Below are 25135 nucleotides of genomic sequence, written 5' to 3'. Positions count from 1 at the left end.
CAGCACCAAAGTGCGCACAGTGCCAGAACAAGACGAGCTAGGAAGAGTCTGAACCCAGGAGGAGCCTGAGACCAAGAAGAGACCACAATCACGGACAGCCCAGCACCCGGAAGAGCCCAGTGCCAAGGCGAGCACAGCGCCAAGAAGAGCCCAGCACCAAGCCCCACTTAGCGCCAGTGAAAGCTCAGTGCCAGGCCCCTGTTCAAATATTTATTTGTAGAAGTGATTGTGTTTGTGCATAAACAGAGGATGGAGAAAAGTGAGGTAAAGTGCTCTCGCATAGCAGGAAGGAGCGCGCGCCTCCGGCAGTGCCAGAGGCTGGCAGCCTGCCAGGGCAGCGGCCGAGCACAAGTGTGCCAGGGATATAATGCTGATAATTACAGGGCTGTGGTGCTGTGCTGTGGCCTCCTGAGAAGCTCCTGGCTCTGCCGGGCGAGGATGTGAGTCAGAGGCGTGTCCAGCCCCACAGACAGGGCCCACTGCACCGTCTGCGAAACCCACTGCACTGCAGGCACTACCCCAGCATCAACACCTGCGGCGCCGCTCACTGCACTGGCCAGAGAGGTCCCTGCACTACCCACAGCACTGCCTCATCACCAACAGCACCAGAGCTTCACTGTGTGTTCTGCACCACCAGCAGCGAGCAGTGCATGCCCCACTGCACCCACTGCATCACCTGCTGCATCACCTGCAGCATAAACCAGACCTCTCTGCATTACCCACAGCACTCCCTCTTCACCGACAGCACCAGAGCTTCACTGTGTGTTCTGCACCACCAGCAGCGAGCAGTGCATGCCCCACTGCACCCACTGCATCACCTGCTGCATCACCTGCAGCATAAACCAGACCTCTCTGCATTACCCACAGCACTCCCTCTTCACCGACAGCACCAGAGCTTCACTGTGTGTTCTGCGATTTCACAAATGGGGAGTGATTCACTTCAGGAGGTCTAGAGGTTGGAATCAATGGGGCACATGCATCAATGAAAATTGCATTCGCAAAGGGTGCGAATCGCAAAATTAGACCGTTTGCGAATGCAATTTCATTATTTGGGATGCATCAACATTTTTGTATTGTTCGCAATTTAAGAAATCGCAAAATTGCGATTTCTTAAATTGCAATTGCATTTAAAGAATCTTAAATTGAGATTCCTTAAATGCAATGCATGAAACTTTAAAAAATAGCGAATTCGCACTTAGGGGGAGCAAATTACCATGAAGTTGAACCTCATGGAAATGTGCGCAAACTTTCAAAAATGCACTTTTGTGCATTTTTCAAAGTTTCATGTTGTGCACATACATGCCCTTAGAGCATGTGTGTGCACAACATATGTGCACAGATTGATTTCAGGGGTGCAACAGGGTGTCCTTTGGACACCCCTGCACCCTTGAAATCGCATTCTCAATTTGCGATTCGTAAATTGAGAATGTCTTCCCATTCATTCCTATGGGGCTCTAGGCCCAAAGGAATGAATAGAGAGCAATTAAGCAATTTTAAGAAATCGCATTTTATTTAGCAATTTCTTCATGCATAGCCATTTGCGATTCCTTATTAGCGATTCCTTATTTTTCGCTAATAAGGAATCGCAAATGGCCATGTTGATGCATGTGGGCCAATATACGTATCATGAAAAAACAAAAGACCTCGGACACCATAAATTGAGTATTTCACTTATAGCTCAATGGTTTATTAACCCCTTCGATGCGTGTGACAAGGTCAGCTAGTCATGGGCGTTACCTGCGCTGTGTGTGTGACGATTTGACCTTGTCACGTAACGCAGGATTTTTAAAATCGCAGCGCTCAGCGGGAAAACCGCTAACACGCATGCGGTTAATAGCCATTGGCTCCGTTTATTTTATGAGTGCATTATTCATTTTTTTTTAAAATGGCTCCATTTATTTTGAGTGCATTATTCATTCTTTTTTTTTTTTTTAATCAAACACGGGGTTACCGTCACAGTACACGTTTGCAACATCCACCTCTTTTTTGTTTTTTGTGAATATATACAGTACAAAATTATTACACAACTTAGACAAAAATCATGTACACTATGTACAACACCAAGGGATATAAGACTCAGGACTTTAACCCGTTGACCGCGGCTAGAATTCCGCCGCGGTGCGGGTGATTTATGACTGGGCGTGGTCAGGACGGACCCCGGCTGTCCTCCGCACACGCCCACCGTGACGTCGGACGGCCGGGGGCTGCGGGACGCAGGAAAGGGTTTTTAAAACAGTACTACATGCATAAACAAAAACAATCTTGTTTACAGTAATTTTTTCAACTATTTGTTCTCAAATGTCAAGCCTGACATACGTGAGTCCTACTGGTTAACGATTATAATTGGGACTTTTATTTCTGTTTTGCCCTCAATTAAATCTACTAGCCAGGTGCTAGAGAGGTAAGAGTTTGGTTCAGAGACTCGTTTCCCAGAGCTGCAGTTTATCAGCTCAGGCGCGCCTATAATTGAACACACTTAATATGTACAGTTGCTCTGAGCCTCTCTATAAAGAGAGACAACGCGTTTCGACCTTCAAATGATTGGATGATGGTTTTGGGGTGAAGGTCTTCATCAGGGCAGGACTTTAAAGGTGTAGGACCTAAGGTGCCATATCCAATTTGCAACGTGGGATGCAGTATCTCTCCAGGAATGTTATGTGTTGGTCGTTCTTGGGTGTGGTTTACTCTTCTCAACGTGCTGCTTTTTTTGGTCTTCTCGTCTTCTTATTTTCTATTGCAGCCGGACCGCATGAATATCGGTTGATTTCACTGTGTCTTCTGCATCACCAGCAGCGTGCAGTGCATACCGCACTGCACCCACTGCATCACCTGCAGCATAAACCAGCCCTCTCTGGATTACCTCTAATAAAAGAGAGGGACCCCAGCAACCAAAGGGAGGCCGACAGAATACCAGTAATACATTTATTTAATAGACCCCTGAATGAGATGGAGACAAGAATATTAAGCAAAGGCCTGAGCTTTGTCCCATCTACTTATGTAAACCAGTTCCAGTTAGAGAAAGATTTGCGCTCCTTTTTCAGAAAAGGAAGACTAAATAGATTTTTTGAAAATAGAGAACCTAAAGCACAGACCAATATTTCTGGACTAAAACCAAAATCCTCATTCACCCCAACATTATCTATGGTTCATAAGAATATAGAGGCGTTTTTAGGAAACAGCAGTTGAGAGTGGCGTTTTTAATGTTTTGAATAAAGCTAATAAATCAAATGCCCATCATAATATCAGGAAGCTAGAAAGAGATGCACTCAATTCAGGAAACAAATAATGCTTATGAGAAATGTGTGTAGAGTGTTTGAATGTATAGGCTACATTACCACACAGCCTGCAGGAGCAATGTTTGTATTATGATGTAGATGGTGTTTTAGTTGAGATTATGTGTATCTTATATTACATTTTTATTTGCAGATTTGCCATAATTTGTGGGAAAATATATTTTAATCCTGAGGAAGGTACTGGCTTTTAATGAAGTGCCAAAAACGAAACGCGTCGATGCTACTTTAGAATTGAGACACAAAGTCATTGGATCAAATAACTTCTCCATTTATGATATTTGCGCAATTTGGAGTTTGTTTGTCTGTTTTAATTTGTCTGACTATTGTGTCCTTTTCTCTTTTAATTAGAACAATTTTCTATGTTTTCATTCCCACTGTTATAAATTTTAATGTGATTAGCCTATTGTGTTGGTAGATATACGCAATTCATGTATTGTTATTTTAATTTATGAATATGTAATAAATTGTACACATGTTTTTAATTCTAATTACACGCATCATCCTTGCTCTTGCTTGTCTGTATGGATTGAGTCAATTTTGTATGCTATGTTGAGTCTGTAATTGTAAAATGTAATATGTAATTTTTCCCAAAGGGGACATTTTATTTGACTTGTACTCTCTGCATTACCGACAGCACTCCCTCTTCACCGACAGCACCAGAGCTTCACTGTGTCTCCTGCATCACCAGCAGCATGCAGTGCATACCGCACTGCACCCACTGCATCACCTGCAGCACCACCTGCAGCATACACCAGCCCTCTCTGCATTACCGACAGCACTCCCTCTTCACAGACAGCACCAGTGATTCACTGGGTCTCCTGCATCACCAGCAGCGTGCAGTGCATACCGCACTGCACCCACTGCATCACCTGCTGCACCACCTGCTGCAGCTCCACCTGCCTGACCTTCAGTGCCCCGCACTGCTTCCCTACCCAGACCACACACAGCTCTGCCAGTGGCCCTCGGTGTGCCCTGCTGCAGCCCTCCGGCTCCTGTCCTGGGGCCCAGATAGACACTGACTTTGCTCCCTGCCAGAAATAACCTCGGTTCCTTCTTGTAAACTGTCGAGCTGCCGGGGGGCTGATGGGCCATGAGTTCCGCCTTCTAATTGGCTGCCCATCTCCCCTACGTCAGAGGGGACGTCACGCCACGCACAAAGCCACAACTATTACGGAAATGGCTGTCGCAAGAAGGCCTGGGCCGAGGTCAGACACACAAAGGCTCCTCACTGTTCCTCGGGCCCAGCGAGCCGGGGAGGCTTCGTGGCGCTGGACGGAGGCCAAGGCCGAGGCGCGGAGCCAGACAAGGCCTCAAGTTATGGAAAGTGCATGTAGGAAGCACGTGCTGCCCTGCACAGGCCCTCGATGCTCAGAGACGTCTCACTGTCAGCCATGTCCTCGTGCCCCCCCCTCCCCCCCCCCCCCCCCGTGCACGTGCCCCAGGCCAAGGCCTAATCTGCAAAACAGGACGTGCCAGGGCCCTCGCCAGGAGGCCACTGCAGCCTGCACCACCCACTGCCCCTGTTACCCCTTCCAATGACTGTGCCAACACAACGACTAACCATCACACCCCTACAAGTGTGACCATTCAGACTATTCCAGGCAGTGCTTTAAATGGGCCGGTACTTCCCGGTACGGAGTACCAGCACTTTTTTATTTTGAGAGGCAGAGTACCTGCACTTCTCAAGAGTGAAACAATACTTTTAATTGGAGAGTACCAGCACTTGTCAGAAACTGGCACATAATCTGGTACAGAGTACCTGCACTTCTATTTTTCCATTTCAAGCGCGGATTCCAGGCCACCCAGAGTTATAAGAAAAGGTGTGCGTGGCAGGAATTATTCATTCTCAATGTGTATTTTATTTTTAAACACTGACTAATGTTGAGCTCATTTTGGAATTTGACAGACAGCGTCACCAAGTGATGGACTTTTTAAGTGCCGGTGCCGAGCACTGCAAACCACTGGCTCAAATTAAGCACTTCCCCAGATGGAATAGCTCGTTAAGCCCCATCTCGGTCTCTTCTGCAGAAACCCATAACCACCTCGTCGACAGCCCTTTGTCCTCAATCGCCGCTATCCCCGGTGAGCCATATCTTGTATCTCCGTGTGGCAACCCATCGCCAGGGTGGGGGCTGGTTTTGGGCCCCTGGGAAGCCATTTTTGTTACTGGGCTGCTTTTGCGGCACAGCTGCAATATCGGCCCCTGTAACAAAATCAGCCGATACCAGCCCTGGCAAGCAGCTCAGCTGCACCCCCAACACCCCAGGGGACCGGCCGGGCACTTTGCTACGGCTGGTTTTGGTTCCCAGTCCGGCCCTGCCCATCGCCAGTGTATCCATCCACTCCACTGCCTTAATCCTTCGCAATTCTGTTGAACCATATCCGTGCCTGGCAATCAACCCTGCCATTTCTGTCCCTTTCACTGTATTCATTCTTCACAATGTCATCAAACCATTCCCTGCTTGGCAACCCATCCCCACCCTATCTGTGTCTGCACCATCTCAATCCTTTGCAATGCCATCCATCCATATTCCAGTTTGCAACCAACCTCACCAGATCCGTCTCCTCCAGTATTACTCCTTCACAATTCCATTAAAGTACATCCTCGTCTGGCCGCCCACCCCCCAACCATACACCCAGTGCCTAATCCCTCGCAATGCCATCATACCATAACCCGTCTGGCAAACCATCTTCACCATTTCTGTCTCCTCCACTGTCTTAATCTTTTGCAATGTCATCAAACAATTCCCTATCTGGCAACCCATCCCCACCCTATGTGCAGTCTTATTCGTTCGCAATGCCATCCAACCGTATCCCTGGTTGGCAACCAAGCCCACCATATCCGCCTCCTCCGCTATCAATCCTTCGCAATTCCAGTAAACCACATCCCCGCCTGGCAGCCCGAAGCCAACCATATCCTTCTCATCCTCTGTCTAATCCTTCGCCGTACCATCACACCACATCACCGTCGGGCAATGCGTACCTACCAGACCGTATATATTTGTATGGGTGTGTAAATAGTAACTAGTAGGGGTGTATATCCTTTTTCTGGTTGACTCAATAGGTTTTGCATGTGTGTGGGTGTGTAATAGTAACTAGTAGGGGTGTATATCCTTTTTCTGGTTGACTCAATAGGTTTTGCATTCTAATTAGACTTATTGTATGGTTATAATGGGTTAGTAGTTTGGGGTGGTGGTGAGTGTGAGTGTGTGTATATATATGAAATATGGTCTTATTTATACATATTGTCATTTTTAGCTTCTTGGAAAAAAGGTTCTTCTTTTGTATTTTGAACTCTTTTAATAGAATTCATTACGGAATAGGATTATTTTGATGAATTTACTCTTGTCAACATCCAGATATGGTGTTTAACTGCTGATTACTATTCCAATGGTAGTTCCATATGTTTCCGCTAACTTTTGCACTTTATTACATCTTCATCACTTATGCACTTTTTCTTCACGCACTTTATATTTCTGCTGCTATACATACTGAATTGCTCATTTGCACAGAATTGATATATTGTTCATTCGTATTGAACATGGAAAAAATGTGTTTTAATATGAATATAATTGAATATATTTTTATGGATTCGGATGAATTTCTGGATTTAACCAGATATGACTTTTTGTTTACTAGTCAGCAATGGCAACAATGTATCAGCGATAGTGCGTTCTCTCTGTTTATCACATGTCACGTGATTATGGTGGGCGCCACCAGGGGGCGGCGTCAATGGCACTGCATACACTTATAAAAGTAGCATAATGATTGTAAACATGTTGCAGCGTGATCAAGGGCTTTCCGCCCGAAACGCGTTGCTGGTTCTGTTTTAATCAATAAATCACCATCTTGCTGACTTGCTGGTCCGGTCCTCATTCTTTTGCTGGTGTGGAGGCGGTGTCTGCGAGCGCAGAGCGAGCTGAGGAGGAACCTGTTTTTCATATTATATATATATATATATATATATTGGCAAGACGCAAAAACCCCAAAGCTCCCGGGTCTAGAGAAATGAGAGCACTCAAAGCCAATACGGCGTAGGTCAGCCAAGTCTTTTATTCAAAAAAAAAAAACAAAAAAAAAAAATATATATATAAAAATATAAAAGCTCCGAGTTACCCACAGGTTCGGGAAGCACTCCAGCCACGGTGTACATCCATACACCCACAACCCCGTCTCAGACAGCCGACGCGTTTCGAAATTCAATTCTTCTTCAAAGGCTAATTCCACACATCTTTTCCACATGCAACTGTACACGGTGGACTACACATCCCAGAATACCTACCAGCCTATCAGGAGGCATTTAAAGACAGCCTATCAGAAGGCAGCTAATGTTTTTGTGTGGATTAAAGAAGTGGTCTCAACGCAACACCGTGTATTGTGTGGAATTAGCCTTTGAAGAAGAATTGAATTTCGAAACGCGTCGGCTGTCTGAGACGTGGTTGTGGGTGTATGGATGTACACCGTGGCTGGAGTGCTTCCCGAACCTGTGGGTAACTCGGAGCTTTCATGTACACGCGGCAACCCAGCCGTAAGGGGAAGCACCACTGCATGAAGGCAGGACAGCAGCGGGCCAACGAGCAGGAAAACTTACCCTGGTCTTTTGGAGCCACGGCACCTATGAACTACCACGCACGCCTCAGGGCCCATTGGAGGGCCTTTTAAAAACTTTTCCACATGCAACTGTACACGGTGGGCTACACATCCCAGAATACCTACCAGCCTATCAGGAGGCATTTAAAGACAGCCTATCAGAAGGCAGCTAATGTTTTTGTGTGGATTAAAGAAGTGGTCTCAACGCAACACCGTGTATTGTGTGGGGAGTGCTTCCCGAACCTGTGGGTAACTCTGAGCATATATATATATATATTTATTAATTACCTACTGGCAATAGCCAGTAGGTAAATATAGTTAGGACCTAGCTACCATAGGAAATCCGTAACATTCTATTGGGAACAACTTTGACGCCGGTAGAGGAATTTGCGTGTAATTTTCCAAAATTTTGGCCAGCTCGGCTGCGCTCCTTCCCTGAAAGTTTCGGGGGGATTCGTGAAGTGGGGGCTGAGAAAAAAGGGGGGTCCCAAAACATGTTTTCCATATGCAATTTTCCATAGGACGTTCTGACAAGTCTACAGCCCGAACCGCTGAACGGAATTACACCAAACTTTGCAAAATTGTAGGGACTGGTACGCAGATGTGCCTTTGCTATATTTGGTGAAAATTGCTCCAGTGGTTTTTTCGAAAATTAACTTCAAAAATACATATATATCTGGGCGGAGCCTAACCACACATCTCATCGTGAGATCTGATTGGCTGTCAGCACTTCATCCAAGAAGTGTTGGCAGCCATCTTGGGACCAATCTACATGAACGCACCTCATTAAAAAGCATTGCAGTTAATAGAAGGTTTTAGAACTTTAGTTACATTATAAATAATTTGTTGATGGTACCATACTCATTTTAGGAATTGTGGTGCGTTCTAAGGGGATTTTACCATGTGAAAAAGCCTTCTGCTGGGATATCATGAATCATGTTTGAAAGAAAACTTATCTCATGCTTTTCCCACAGTGGTTTGGAAGGGGGATCTATAAGTTAAACTGAAAGCATATTTTCTGTAAATTCACATTATCTTTCTCAGTCATGTGAGAATGAAGTCTGACATTCTGGGGAAAACATGTACATCCAACAAGGACAGAGACTGTCAGTTGATTCCTTTGTGTTCTACTGCAGCCTCCTAGAGTGTTCTAAAGAACAACTAGAGCGCTAACAGTCCTACTTATTACAAAGGTATAGCACACCTGAAGCCATCGTGATGGGAATAAAGTGGTAACTCTTAAAACATTTAATTTAAAAAGAAACAAAATGAGGGGGTATATTTTGCCATAGAGAGTATTATTAGTGCTGCAGAAAAAAAAATGTGGGCACATTTTGAGTGACTTCTCAAATCCTCTTCTATTTCAATACAAAATTCTGACATGCAGTCTCCCAAGATGGCCACCAGAGACAAAAGAGCCCAAATGTAGCCCAAATATCACCCAGATGTAGCCCAAGTATAGCCCAATGACAGAATGTCCCAGAGTGTTCTAAAGAACAACTAGAGCGCTAACAGTCTTAATTATGACAAAAGTATGGCACACCAGAAGCCATCTTGATTGGAATGAAGTGGTAAGTCTGAAAACATTTAATTTAAAAAGGAACAAATGGGGGTTCATTTTGCCATAGAAAGTATGATTAGTGCTGCAGAAAGAAAAATTAGGGCACATTTTGAGTGACTTCTCAAATTCTATTACAGGACCGGAGGCTTCAGATTATGCTTCTCTTTCATTTACTGTAAAACTCACAGCAGCCAATAAACATACAGTTTATCAAGTTAAAATACATTAACCATCATGCTTGGCCCAAGCCACGCCTCCTTAGCCCTACAAGAGCCCTGGTAATAGTCCCAGCTTCCTCTTTCTTTGCTGCTCACAGCAAGAGATAAGTGCTCCGCTCCTTTACTCTTACAGTGCTTTACAGTGCCGTATTGCTTTATAAGAGTTTTCTTATTTATTTATTCGATTGTCGAGTGTTTAATTGGGGATTGTTTACCTGATTTGCTGACTGTTATACAGCGCTGCCGTTTATTTTCTGAGTTGTCAATCCTTTGGTTGTCTGGTGTGGAAAACGCGCGTTCGCGCTGGTTGAGACCCGCTCCTGGGTCGGCGGTGTCAGCCGCTTCAGGAGCGCTGCTGCGCTCATCTGTGGAGCCTTACTCCGGCTTCCTTCGCGCTTCGGGCTTGTACCGCCCCGCCCTGCGGGGGTCTCGCTGCCTCGGCCGGGCTCCTCCGGTTCCTGAGGGAAGGCGCAGGGCTCTCCCTAAATGCCCGAACGCCAAACAGAGCCGAGAACCACACGGCAAGCGCGTGCAGCCCAAGCCACGTCCATTGGGCTATTCCTAGTAGGATTTGGACTCGGTTGGGCTGCACACGCTTCGAGCTCGTTTTTCCACCAATTTTGACCGCGTTTATTAGTTAGAGCTGGTGGAGGAGACGCCTAACTGGTTGTAACAGCAGTTGCCTTACTTGAGAGTGTGCACACGCTCTATATATTGTATTTTCAACGGCTCTGACGCCCACTGGGCTGCAATAATACCTATACAGATTTGCTGAGGGGGTCTGGTACAGGACTTATGTGTGTATTTGGTGTGCAGTGGGGCTGACCCCCCCTCTTACTCCCCTTGTGTCTGCCTCATTTGGTGGTGTCATTCCCACTGTGATTTGCAATGGAAGAGTGGGTGTATTTTGACGAGGAGGCAGGGGAAGAAGTTTATGGAGAGCAGCCTGCTGCTGCAGTTGAAGACAAGATTGTGGAGGCCTTAGACGCTTCGGTGCAGGCCTCAGTTAACAAGGCAGTCGAGAGCACAGTGCCTTCTACTGTGCATCAAGCATTGGCAAAGGCTCTTAAGCCTATTACTAAACAGTTGGAGAATTTTGCTAAGAGACATGGTTTCACTAAGGACAAGTCCACTAAGACCACTCCACCAGCTATGCAGGCAGGTAACAGTGACCAATGGCCACATTCAAGTGCTCTGCAATCCCTACCAGCCTCTGGGCAAGCTCAGGCTCTGCAGTTCATACCAGCGTCAGGGACAGAGCATGGATACTCTACAGGGGCCAACCCCAGGAGCAAGCAACATTATGTAGACACAGACACTTCCACCACTACTGGTACTGATACCACTGATACGGACGAGGAGGCCCCACCGAAGAAGAGAGCAAAACAGGCCTCACCTTCGGCGTCCGCCCCGAAAGTTGCTACACCTTTCACATTCGATCCTAACGAAATTGTCCATCCCAGGTCATCTGACTGGGTCCCGGCCGCTGCCGTGGCGGATTATCTGCAAGAGAACCTCAGGAAAAGTTTTGACAAAGAGGTGCGTAACCGTTTACGCTCAGAATGCCCTCGACCTGACCTGGCCCATAAGGTGGCAGACACCCCTGAGATCGACGTTAGTCTGTTAACATTCTTGAAAAAGTTTGCCAAGGATCCGAAAAAGGGCATTGACCGCGCCTGGCGCGGCTGCCAGGATAAACTGTTGGACGTGGTGGGCCCTTTGGCCAAAATACTTGAGATGGCCCTTAAGGCCAAAGAATCCAACGTTCCCGTAGACCCGGATATCCTGGCTGGATGGACCCAGCAGGCCATCTGTTTATTAGGAAACGCTAATTGCGCTCTTTCCACGGAGCGGCGAAAATCCGTACTGATGCGAATGGACTCGAACCTGACCGAATTGGCATCTGCGGAACCAGGACCCTTAGCAGAGGGTAACTTGTTTGGTGACCGCTTTGTGAAGGACGTCTCCAAGTACGTGGGGACCTTCACATCGCTGGACAAGGCTCAATCTGGAATCAAACGAGTATTCCATCAACAGGTTTTCAATAGGGCCGGACGAGGTCGGGGACGCTCGCCAGGCCGCTCCGCCAGTCAAGGTCCCCCCAGAGGCGATTTTGGTAGAGGTCGAGGAGACTGGGACTCTACCCGAGGAGGCACTTTCTACCCCACGAGAGGCAGATTCCACAAAGGCAGGTTCCACGGAGGTGGCAACAGAGCAGGCTTCCACAACCAGAACAATTCAGGTGAGCACACTCGATTGTTTTCCCTTTTCACTGGGGGGTCGCACGAGACACTTCTTTCACAATTGGGTTCTTCTGACACAAGATGTGTGGGTCCTACAAACTGTACAGGGTTTTCAACTGGAATTCTTTCAGACTCCTACGCAGAGGTCAACCCCGAGAACTCTCCTTTTTTCCCGACAAGAGATGTCCTTTATAGACAACGAAGTAGAAGAATTGCTTCAGAAACAAGCTATTGCGGTGTGCACACACAACCCGCAAGGGTTTTGCAGCAATATCTTCCTAGTCCAAAAGAAGGGAGGAGGTCACAGACTTGTGCTGAATTTGCGGGAATTCAACTACTTCCTAGTATACAATCACTTCAAGATGGAGGGCATCCATCTGTTGGCAGATCTGCTCCGGCAGGGCGACTGGTTGGTCCGTTTGGATCTGAAAGACGCCTACCTCTCTATTCCCATTTATCCTCCCCATCGCCGATTCCTGCAGTTTCAGTGGAACGGACGATGGTTCAAATACTCGGCCCTTCCTTTCGGGCTTTCCTCGGCTCCTTGGTGTTTCACCAAGGTGATGAAGCCGGTTGTCTCCCATCTTCGGGAACAGGGTATTCGGTTAATAATTTACCTGGACGACATCCTGATCATGGCTCAGTGCCCGGATCTGGTGTCGCAACATCTGCAGACGACAATTTCGCTGCTCCAGAATCTGGGATTTGTTATAAATCAGACGAAATCCGCTCTGATTCCGTCGCAGACGACGGACTTTCTAGGATTCGTGATCAACTCACAATCTGCTCAGTTAAGCCTTCCGAAATCGAAACTGAAGGATATCAAGAAGGAGATCAGTTCCCTTCTCACCCGTCAGATGGTATCTCTCAGGACGGTCGCCAGGATAGTAGGTCTATTGGCGTCGTCAGTACAAGTAATATTTCCGGGGCCGCTTCACTACAGGGCCCTGCAGAGACTGAAAATACAGCACCTCCAGAGGGGGCTGGCGTACTCGGACTTAGTGTCATTGTCACAGGAAGTGAGGGACGAAATGCAGTGGTGGTTGCACCAAGTAGAGGCTTGGAACGGCAGAGCCATTTTTGGTTCTCTTCCCGAGGTGGTCATAGAGTCCGACGCCAGCGGTTGGGGCTGGGGAGCGCGCTGTGGCGCGGTTTCCACAGGAGGACGTTGGTCCTCTCAAGAGCTAGATTTACACATAAACTGCTTAGAACTCCTAGCAGGATCCTTCGCTATCAGAACTCTCTCGCCGCATCAGACGTCTTGTTGCATTCTCCTCAGAATGGACAACGTCTCGGCGGTTCGCTATATAAACAAGTTAGGAGGGACAAGATCGTCCATGCTAGTACAGGTAGCCAAGGAATTTTGGCGATACTGCCTCAGCCGTCAGATCACGGTTATTGCAGAATACATACCGGGACAGTCCAATGTAGTGGCGGACTGGAATTCGAGACATCTAAGGGATTACAGCGATTGGAGGCTGCTTCCCCGGATGTTTCTCTGGCTACAGGACCTTTGGGGTCCTTGCCAGATCGACTTGTTTGCATCCAGGCTCAACAGCCAACTGCCCAAGTTCTTCAGCTGGAGGCCGGACCCAGCGGCGGCAGCGACGGATGCATTTCTGCAGGATTGGACGGGGGCAGTGAACTATGCGTTCCCCCCCTTTCTACTCATTCCACGAGTAGCGTCATACATTCTCAAGCAGAAGGCGGAGGTGATCTTAATGACACCTCTATGGAAGTAGCAACCGTGGTTCCCGACCTTGTTGGGGATGTGCTGCGACCTTCCACGGATGTTGCCCTGGTCGGAGTCCCTGCTCCTGGGTCCTCTGCAGGAGCAGCATCCGTTGATCTTGTCTCAGCGTCTAATGCTGATGGCATGGAGGCTTTCAGGCAACAATGGAGTTTGCCTGGAGTTTCAGGAGCGGCTAATGAATTCATCAAGCAGGCTTGGGCCCCTTCCACGCGAAAGCGATACTCTTCGGCCTGGAAGGGGTGGTTACGTTGGTGCGTGGAACGGGACCTGGATCCCGTGGGGGCAGACCTTTCACACGTCGTGAATTTTCTGACTGAAAAGGCGACGAGCGGTTTAGCCTATAGATCGGTGAACAATTTCCGATCGGCTATTTCGGCGGGTCATTCCTACATTGACTGGAAACCGGTAGGAGTTCATCCTTATGTGTGCAGACTCCTCAAAGGGATTTGGGCTGCGAATCCTCCCAAGCCCAAATATTCGGGGCTTTGGGATGTTTCTTTGGTCATCAAGCTATTTGATAGCTGGCCCTCTAACGATTCGCTTTCTAGGAAACAGTTATCAGCCAAACTCGCTATGCTTTTATGTTTGTCATCGTGCAGGAGATCTTCGGACGTGCGGGCACTGGACCTTGCAGGTAGAGTATTTACTCCGGAGGGAGTTTCCTTTACTATTACAGGCCGCACAAAAACTATGTCTAGGATGATTGAATATAATGCCTTTCATAGTAATGCTAAACTCTGTGTTGTCCAATGCTTGAAAGCTTACGAGGAGTGTACTCGTTCCCTGAGACCGACTGGTGTAACGCAATTGTTGATTGCAGTTCAGAAACAGTTTAAACCTGTGTCCTCTGCCACCATTGCCAGATGGCTTAAGTTTGTAATGAAAGAGTCGGGGGTTGATGTTCAACTGTTTGGGGCGCACTCTGTGAGGGGTGCTATGGCTTCGAAGTCATACTTGTTAGGAGCGAATATTCAGGATATTATGCACTGTGCTGATTGGTCGTCTGAGTCGACATTTAAACATTTTTACTATAAGCCGGTGGGTGACATTTCTTCTGTGGTATTTGATTCAGCGTTGAACTAAGCATAATCTGAAGCCTCCGGTCCTGTAATAGAATCAAAAATTAGCTAGCATTCGCGCCAAGAATTTTCAATTCTATTAAGGACACGGAGGCGAGGATTATCCCACCCGGCTATGTCATGTTATGATCATGCTTACCCACCCGTTGTTATGATTGCTCCTGTTTATACAGACATTATGGGTTCTTTTATCTTTCTTCTAGGTTCTGACAAGAAAAAAGAGTGATCCCTCTTCTATGGAAGACTGCAGATGGGACGCCATCCTCTATTTCCTCCAGTCGGAGATTTTCTGAAGTTGGAAGTGATTCCGAGTTATTCCACGTTGGAGTTTGTTAAGACTTTTATACTGAACTTATGTTGCATGTTCGTGCAAAGAAAGAGGAAGCTGGGACTATTACCAGGGCTCTTGTAGGGCTAAGGAGGCGTGGCTTGGGCCAAGCATGATGGTTAATGTAGTTTAACTTGATAAACTGTATGTTTATTGGCTGCTGTGAGTTTTACAGTAAATGAAAGAGAAGCATAATTCTCGCCTCCGTGTCCTTAATAGAATTGAAAATTCTTGGCGCGAATGCTAGCTAATTTTTGATCCTCTTCTATTTCATTAAAAAATTCTGACACGCAGTCTCCCAAGATGGCCACCAGAGACAAAAGAGCCCAAATGTAGCCCAAATATCACCCAGATGTAGCCTAAGTATAGCCCAATGACAGAATGTCCCAGAGTGTTCTAAAGAACAACTAGAGCGCTATCAGTCCTACTTATTACAAAGGTATGGCACACCTGAATCCATCTTGATTGGAATAAAGTGGTAACTCTTAAAACATTTAATTTAAAAAGGAACACAATTAGGGGGTATATTTTGCCATAGAAAGTATGATTAGTGCTGCAGAAAGAAAAATTAGGGCACATTTTGAGTGACTTCTCAAATCCTCTTCTATTTCATAAAAAATTCTGACATGCAGTCTCCCAAGATGGCCACCAGAAACAAAAGAGCCCAAAAGAGCCCAAATGTATCCCAAATATCACCTAGATGTAGCCCAAGTATAGCCCAATGACAGAATGTCCCAGAGTGTTCTAAAGAACAACTAGAGCGCTAACAGTCTTACTTATGACAAAAGTATGGCACACCAGAAGCCATCTTGATTGGAATGAAGTGGTAAGTCTGAAAACATTTAATTTAAAAAGGAACACAATGAGGGGGGGTCATTTTGCCATAAAAAGTATGATTAGTGCTTCAGAAAGTAAAATTAGGGCACATTTTGAGTGACTTCTCAAATCCTCTTCTATTTCATTAAAAAAAATTCCGACATGCAGACTGAAACATGCACTTTGAACACCAGCAGCAGACTTCCCTGGTGAGCAGTAGCTTTACTACAGTGATCTAATGAGCAACTAGAGTGCTAACATTCAGAATTTATGGCAAATGTGTGACATATCTGGATGCCTTCTTGATGGAACCAAAGTAAACAAGCATTGAAAATGCAATAGATCTCACCCTCGTTTAAGTGAAAGCCATTCTGTTTGTAATGAGGTGGCTTTTTAGGTTTGCTTTTATTAGTGTTTTTAAAACTTTCATGTAAATAACATGCATATATGTATGCATGCATTTATATTTGTATTTATATAGATATGCAGATTATATATGTTTATATATGTATGTATATATATATTCAATGAAAAAACCATAGGTTTCAGGCCCTATATAGTTAGAAATTAGCATTTAAAAAACCTTTAAAATTCACTCAAAAAACTATAAGTTTTAGGGGTGTTATAGTTAGCTGGACATTTCACTCATACAAAACCATTGAAATGGCTCCTATATAGTTAGTTGTACTAACTATATTTCGCGCACCCGCAATCCACTGCTGATGATGTCACATATTACATCATTCATGACCTGGTCAGTGACATCACTGATGACAAAAAAAATTATAGAGACTGGCTCCAGTCTGGACATTTTCATCAACAAATCATTGATTTCAGGTGTGTTTCTCTAATTAGATCAGTGCAAGCAAAACAAGACTACAGCACCCAGAATGCATTAGGCTATCACAGAAAAGTCAATTGCAGTAAAGAGTGTCCATAATGACTGGATTTGGAGTATTATGAAACATATGTACAAGACGGGATGATTCCTGAAACCAGAAATAAGCATATTCCAAAAACTGCGGCTGAAACATCAAGAGTTAAATGTAATATTTAAAGCCCTCCCATCTCTGGAGTGGCAGCAGCCAGCGCATCCTGGTAAGCCAGAGCAGGAAGTTCCTCCCACCTCCCTCCAGTGGGTTCGACACAATCACATGCACGGCCAGGGCCCCGCCCTGACACCTACCTCTCGTCGTCGCTGTCCGGTGAGGAGCTCATAGAGAACATGGAGCGGGCCAGGCCGAGGCGGACCGAGTGCATGCCAAGGGGATCCGAGATAGCGCTGCTGGGGCTGCTGTCCCGAAACCTCCGCCTGGATGGGGAGGGCGACCGCGAGCGGGAATGTCGTGGCGGGGCCTAAAGAAAGGGGTGGCAGGAAGAGGGGAAAAAAAAAATAAAAATATTGGTTATTGTCCATCCCTAGTTAAACACGCTGTTGATCTCAGTCATTAGCTCAATGGGGAATAAATGTAAATATCATGCAGTAAGGGGGTAATTGAATCATAACAACATGAAATGAAATGAAACGAAACAGTGATTTGTTGAGCACGAATAATGACCCAAGGGTGTCAAGGCGCTTGCTCATTGAGGCTGGATTTCGAATAAGAAGTTTGCAGAGACTTTAACCCCTTCACTGCGGTGGCTATTCCACCGCAGTGCTAAGGGGGCGGGGCGGCCGCGCGGCGGCCGCATGCTAGTGACGGAACCGCTCCGTCACCAGCGTCGGTGGCGCTGTGCTTATGACGGAGCGGTTCCGTCATGGCCCGCCCCGCTCAATGGAACGCTCAGCGCAGGCGCGGAATTCGCGCCGCGCAGGCGCTCCGAGCAGGCCATGACGGAACCGCTCCGTCATCAGCACAGCGCCACCCCAGCTGATGACGGAGCGGTTCCGTCCTCAGCAGGCAAGGGGTTAAAGACTAAACAACCAGGTCTTTAGCGCCTTCCTGAAAGCTAACAGATTTTTCTCCTGTTTCAGTTTTATTGGGAGAGAGTTCCACAACCTAGTTGCGCCCAATAAAAAACTTCTTCCCCCCAGGAGCATTTTTTGACCCTGGGAACAACAAGATCATTTGAAGAGGATGAGCGAAGATTGCGGGATGGAACGTAGAATATCAAATTCTGTTTTAAAAATCCTGGTCCTATGTCCTGTGTGGTCTTAAAGACAATACATAGAACTTTGAACACAGTGCCCTGACCGCCCCAGGAGGCTCTGGCATAAAGGCCAGCAGGGTAAACACCCACTTTCAAGAGGCCTCACCACATGTTGATGGAGGGCGGTCCTTGCTTCCCAAGCTGGCTAGGCTCTTCACACTCCAAAGACTGTGAACGGGGTCTCCAAGCTTCCCTACTATCTCCCGAGCGCGTCCTAGAGCGCTCAGTCGCTTCCTAGCTAGATTTCTACTCTAGAATGTCTAGATTATTCCAGGGATATCCTTCCCTTACAGAAAGAAGCCTGATGAGGTGCCTTGGCCAACATCTGGAGACGATTTCAACGCCAGACTTGCGTGACCTTCTCTCAGACAGAGGACGACAAACCCTTGCAGTGGTCTGCCAACCAGCAAGTGGATGCTGTTTGTTCCAACAAAGTGAGTGAGAGAACTGCCCAAACCAAGGAGAGAGGGTTATCCAAATCACAATAGCTCCCTTTAGTAAGTGTCAACTTTCCCTGCTGTTCAGATCATTCCACCATACACCCCTCACATTCACACCTCATACTAAAAAATAAGGCAAAATGAAATACAACAAAGAAATATATATGACTTTAATCACACCCTTTATTATACAAATATAAAAATATTAATTATATATTTAATCAGTAAAACAAGGAAGATCCTAATCAGAAACAATAATCTGTCTTTAGATGTACATATACATATACATCAAAGAATGCCACTATGTATGCATGATTCCTAAATGATAACATATAAAGACACCCAGTGCCTACAGATTGTGTTTAAAAGTTTTGCTGAGCAGATTCATATATATCTAATTATAAAGTTGATCATATATGTATTACCTACTGTCGGTCGCCAGTAGGTAGTTATACTTAGGACCTTGTCTCTATTCAAAAAGCATTTTTGTCTTTTACCAATATCTTTGGTGCTGTTTGACAAATCTTCGCGTAATTTTTAAAACTAATGGCCCACTCACTTCAGCTTCTGTGTTAAAAGTTTCGGGGTGATTCGTCAAGCGGGGGCCGGAAAAAACGGGGTCCCAAAACGCGTTTTCTCCATGTTAATTTCCATAGGAAACTTTAGAAAAAGCTACAGCCCGAACCGCTGAACAGATTTACACTAAATTTGGCAAAAAGATAGCTCTTGGTTCTGAAAGCACTCTTTTTGTTAAATGGTGTAAATCCGTTCAGCATTTCCTGAAAAATGTACACATTTCTCAGATATACAAATATGGCAGTGGAGGATCCACTAACCCGCCCGATCTCGAGCCTGCAATCTGATTGGCTGCCAACAGTTCCAACCAGGAAGTGTTGGCAGCCATCTTGTGACTCGGGTGAACCGAGTCACAAGGAAAATGGTTCAAAATATTGCAAATAAAGACAAGGGGGCAAGGCAGAAACATCCTGACCCCCTTTGCCTGCTCAGTGGGTCCCACAGGGACCCCGAAGGCCCAAAAAAGCATTATTTTTTTGATTTTGAGCGGGATTCGCACTGGGTATGCGAATCCAGCATAAATTTAAAAAACAAAACAAAGAATGGGCACGCGTGCTTCCTTTTTTTTAAGCCCCCGGGTGGGCCAGGTCCCGGGGGCAATTATCTAAACAGATGCGGGGCCCCGCAACCCTGGGGCCCGCCACCTCCCTGGGGCTATTTTTTTAAATGCAGAGGGGGCCACTTCACCGGGGCTACATTAAAAAGATCCGTTGGGGGGCTACAGCCCCCCTACGGATTCCTGGGTCCGCCATCTCCCTGGGGCTCAATTGTTGTAAAGTGTGTGGCCATGGGCCCCACCACCTCCCCGGGGCAAGATTTCAACAGGCGTGGGATGGCTCCAGCCCCCTCTCGCAGCCCCGTTGACCGCCAACTCCCAAGGGCACAAAATAAATAAAGACGGGGGTCCGTTGCAACCCCCTGGCCCCAGTGACCACTACCTCCCCGGAGCTAAAGAGAAGATGAGAGGGGGTCTGTGCAGCCCTCCTCCAGAACCCTACACGGCCCTGGGGACCGCCACCCCCTAAGGCCTGCTCCAGCAATGTCCTGGCATGCCCACCCCGGGACACTGCAGTTTGCTATGGCATGGCGGGAGCAGTGCTCCCACTTGATCTATGCGCACTGTTGCTCTAACTCATTTGAGTAACAATAATTTTACATAAACATAAACATCATGATGAAAATAATCATGAACAACTCGAGTGACAATGTTAAATCATAAGCAAGTACTTTATACTTATTTTTAAGCTTATTTTTAAATCAAGAAATAATAATTACATCATTACAATGCGTAAATCACATTTATATTTTATGACATTTGAAGTTTCGCAACATATTTTTCTTGAATTGCCCGGGGGCTCGTCAATTCAAGGAAAATATGTTGTGGAACTTCAAATGCCATGAAATATAAATGTGATTTACGCATTGTAATGATGTCATTATTATTTCTTGATTTAAAAATAAGCTTAAAAATAAGTATAAAGTACTTGCTTATGATTTAAAATTGTCACTCGAGTTGTTCATGATTATTTTCATCATGATGTTTATGTTTATGTAAAATTATTGTTACTCAAATGAGTTAGAGCAACAGTGCGCATAGATCAAGTGGTTTCACTTGTGTGTTTTCGATGTAAGTTATACACAATAGGGACATTGTGTAAATCTATGCAGCACGCTTTTTCTATAGGAAAGCAGAATTTGATTGCTAAAGTAGATTAGAATTCTAAAAAAAGGCGTGCCCCTCCCCCCAAATATCAAAGGGAGCAGTGCTCCCGCCATGCCTACTAATTTTTATTTATTTAAAAAAAAAAAAAGAGGATGTGGCCATGCCCCAGGGGATGGGGTCCCCAGAGCGATATTGGCCTCAGGAGGAGGGCCAAGTGCCTCTCCCTCCAAAAATTAAAAATAAAATAAAATAAAGAGCAGGCCATGGGAGATGGGGTCCCCGGGCCAAAACTGGCCCAGGGGAGGTTGGCCAAGCACCCCCCCCCCTTCCTTAAAAAAAAATTTAAAATAGCCCAGCCCTGGGGGATGGGGTCACCGGTGCAGAAATAAGCCTCTGGAGGGGTGCCGCGTAGCCCCCTTCCTGTTTTGTTTTACATTTTAAATGGGCCAGGGCCCAAAAAGTCTCATGGGAAGGGGGGTCACACAGCCCCCCTTCCTAAAATAGGAAAACAAAACAGAAGCTGGCAACTCACCCGAGGTCCCGCCCCCTCTCCGCACTACTCTGCAAATGCACCCCCGGCACGCTGTGGGTTGGGGGATGAAGTCCCCTTTGATGCTGAGGGTCTTTAAGGGCCAACTAGCCCACCTGTTATCTTCAGTAAGCCCCACACAGTGGGATTAATAAGAGGTTTTCGGAGACCACGTTCCTTTTTACACCACTCTGCAAACACACCTCTTGGCACACTGCTGGTGGGGCGATGAGGTCCCCTTGTGTCCTGAGGACTAAAGTAGACTTCATCCCCAAAGCAGATGTGCACCAGGAGGCGCTTTTGTAGAGTGGTGTAGAAAGGGGGGTGGCCTCTGACCACCTCTCAGCAGTCTAGCTGTGTGGAGCTCACTGAAGGTAACAGAAGGGCTAGTTGGCCCCCAGGGACCCTCAATAGGCAAGGGGGCTTCATCCCCCAACCAAGATCACAACAGGAGGCATTTTTGCAGAGTGGTGGAGAATGGGGGCATGGTCTGCGACCGCCTCTCAGCAATCCCACTGTGTGGGGCTTACTGGAGGAAACACTTAGGCTAGATGACACCTAAGGACCCCCAATAGCATCCCCTAACCAAGAACGAGCCAGGAAGCATGTTTGCAGATTGGTGGACAAAAAGGGCATGGCCAAGTAGAATTCAGCATTCCTGCTGTGCGGTACTTACTGGCGGTAATAGGAGTAGTTGGCCCCCAGGGACATCCTTGGGGACCAACTACCCCTCCTGTTACCTCCAGTTAGTTCCACACAGTGGGATTGCTAAGAGGTTTTTGGAGGCCACGCCCCCCTTTTCCACCACTCTGCAAACGCGCCTCCTGGCGCACTGTTGGTTGGAGAATGAAGTCCACTTTACCCCTGAGGGACCTTGTGGGCCAAGAAGCCCTCCTGGTACCTCCTGTACTTCCTACGCTGTGGAATTCCTGAGCAGGGGTTGGAGTCCCAGCCCCCTTTCTCCACCAGTCTGCAAACGTGACTGCTAGTTAAAACAACATAGAAATTCACTGAAAAACACAGGTTTCAGGGACACTATAATTAGAAATTAGGATTTTAAAATCCTTAGAAATTCATGGAAAAAAACACAGGTTACAGGGACGTTATAGTTAGGCTGACATTTCACTCGTACAAAACCAGAGAAATTCAGCTGTTATAGTTAGATTAGCTAACTATAACTTGTGCCCCCGCATGACATGATCAGTGACATTACTGATGACATCACTGATGACATCTCAAATGACTTCACTGATGACATCTCAAATGACTTCACTCATGACATCAGTGTGATATCATCCAGTGACTGTGAGTGTTTCTGAGTGCTAAATATATATGGCAAGGTGTATTGTTGAATCCGGGGATGTATGAATGAGTGTATGGATGACGCAATGGGTGTGTGACTGACTGTATAAGTGAATGATTAGGTGTCTCAGTGAATGTATAGGTGAGTGACTGGTTATGTGAATGTGTGCATCGGTCTGTCAGTTAATGTCTAAGTGGGTGTATAAGTATGTTCGTGGTATGTGAATTGCATAATGGGTGATTGATTGGTTGTGTGCCTATGTCTATGGTTGTCTGGATGTCTGTGTTTGTGGGTGAGAAGATATGTAACTGCCTGTATGGATCAGTGAGTGAGTGAATTAGTGGCTGTATGGGGTACTGTTGCGTGTGTGAGAAGATGTATGGGTGAGTGAGTGTCTGTATGACTGTGTCGGTGATTGGGTGCATGTATCAGTATGGGTGAGTAACTGAGTATGTGAAAGGCAGTATACATAAGTGACGGGTTATACAAGTGACTGTATGCATGAGTGAGTGAATGGGAGAGTGGCTACATGGATGAGTGCATGCTTCTGCCAGTGACTGTATAGCTGAGTTAGAATGCATTACTATTTTTATGAGTAAGTGGGTGGGTGTGTAACTGTTTGGGTGAGTAAATGGCTGAATGACTGACTGTATGGATGAGTGTCTAGGTATGTGAGAAGTTCCATGGGTTACTCACTCAGTGTGTGATAGTCTGTATTGCTGTACGAGTGGATATGTCAATGGCTGTATTAGTGAATGAGTGGGTCTATGAGTGGCAGTATAGATAAGCAAGTGGATGTGTGTGTGGATCAATGGATCAGTGAGTGGGTGTGTAAGTACTGGTATGGCTCTGTGGATGGATTTGTGAATGGTTGTGTGGGAATGGCAATGGGTGTATAAAAGATTCTACAGGGGTGCCAGTGGGTTCATCAGAGATGCTGTGGGTGATGTCATCACTGATGTCATGAGTGATGTTATTTGAGATGTCATGAGTGATGTCACTGACAATGTCATAAGCAGTGCATTGCGGGCGCGAGCTGAATTTCAAAGGTTTGGTACGAGTGAAATTTCAGCCTAACTATAAAGTCCCTCTAACCTGTTAGAGTTTTTTCCATACATTTCTAAGGTTTTTTAAATGCTAATTTCTAACTATAATGTCCCTGAAACCTGTGGTTTTTCAGTGAAAATATATTATATAATGTGAACAAGGGCTTTGGAAGCCCGAAACGCGTCTTGCCCTCGCTGTTTTCAACCCTTGAACAATAAATCATCTGTGTATCCAGTTCGTGGTCCGTCTCCTTATTGCCTGGAGGGTTCTGATTCTCACAAGAACCAGTAGTGGCTGCTTTTGGAGTTTGCGCTGAATATATATATATATATATATATATATATATATATATATTCACTGAAAAAACCATAGGTTATAGACCATATATAGTTAGGAATTAGCATTTACAAAACCTTGAAAATTCACTGAAAAAACCATAGGTTATAGACCATATATAGTTAGGGATTAGCATTTAAGAAACCTTATTTTACTCACACAAAACCATTGAAATTCGCATATATAGTTAGTTGCACTAACTATATATCGCACACCCGCAATCCACTGCTGATGATGTCACATATTACATGATTCATGACATGGTCAGTGACATCACTGATGACAACATCCAGTGACTGTATGTTTCTGTAAATTTAAAATATGTCTTACATATTGAAGAATGAGTGGATGTATAAGTGTCTGGATGAAGGATTTAGTAGGTGCATGACTGACTGTATGAGAGAGTGATTAAATGTGTCTCACTGAGTGCATGGGTTAGTGACTAAACTGTCTTAATTTATGCATCATTATGTCTGTTGTTCTGTAAACTGCTGCATGTGTTGATCAATAGCTATATGAGTAACTATATGGGTAATTGATTGGTTGCCCAAGTATTTGTATGGGAGAGTGAGTGTGTGTCTGTGGGTGGCTGGGAGGTGTGCGACTCTTTGCATAGATGTGTGAACAGTTGATTCACTAGATGTATGGGTTCAAAACTGCATGTGGAAACAGCTGTATGGGTGGTTGACTGTGTGCATTGGTGTATTGGTGAGTGAATTGATATCTCAGTGCTACATGTCAAAGTAAGTACATATGTAAAACACAGTACATGTGAGAGTTGACATATATAAATTACTGTGTTTAAGAGCCAGTGAATGTGTGAGTGGCTGCATGGATCATTGAAAACTTGTATCAGTGATTGTATAAGAGAGTAAATATGTGTTAGAATATGTTTCAATAAGTAAGGTGTGTATAACTGTATAGTTGAGGAAATGGAGGTGTGATTGATTCTTTGCATGACTGACTAGGTGTATGAGTAACACCATGGATGAATGACAATCTGTGAGTGTCTGTTTACACTGAGTGTATCTAAGGTTAGAGTCTGTAGAGGTTCATCGTATTAACACATGAATGATGTTGTCAGTGATGTCATTTGAGTTGTCATCAGTGATGTCATCAGTGATGTCACTGACCATGTCATGAATGATGTAATATGTGACATCATCAGCAGTGGATTGCGGGTGCGCGATATATAGTTAGTGCAACTAA

At 45.8% G+C, this 25135-nt stretch overlaps 1 protein-coding gene across 2 annotated transcripts in view; it reads right to left on the bottom strand.

Annotated features, from left to right (window-relative positions):
* TSC22D4 (TSC22 domain family member 4) overlaps nucleotides 1-25135 on the bottom strand; it is a 364865-nt gene that overhangs the window by 126346 nt on the left and 213384 nt on the right. For both annotated transcript variants that reach the window (XM_086946196.1, XM_086946197.1), the window contains exon 3: nucleotides 17068-17237. In XM_086946196.1, the coding sequence (XP_086802322.1) occupies nucleotides 17068-17237 (170 nt within the window). The remainder of the gene's footprint in view (nucleotides 1-17067; nucleotides 17238-25135) is intronic.

Source organism: Lissotriton vulgaris, chromosome 12 (genome assembly GCF_964263255.1).
Source record: "Lissotriton vulgaris chromosome 12, aLisVul1.2, whole genome shotgun sequence".
NCBI lineage: Eukaryota > Metazoa > Chordata > Amphibia > Caudata > Salamandridae > Lissotriton > Lissotriton vulgaris.
The sequence above is the reverse complement of the archived record's forward strand: the minus strand, read 5'-3'. Positions and strand labels throughout refer to the sequence as shown.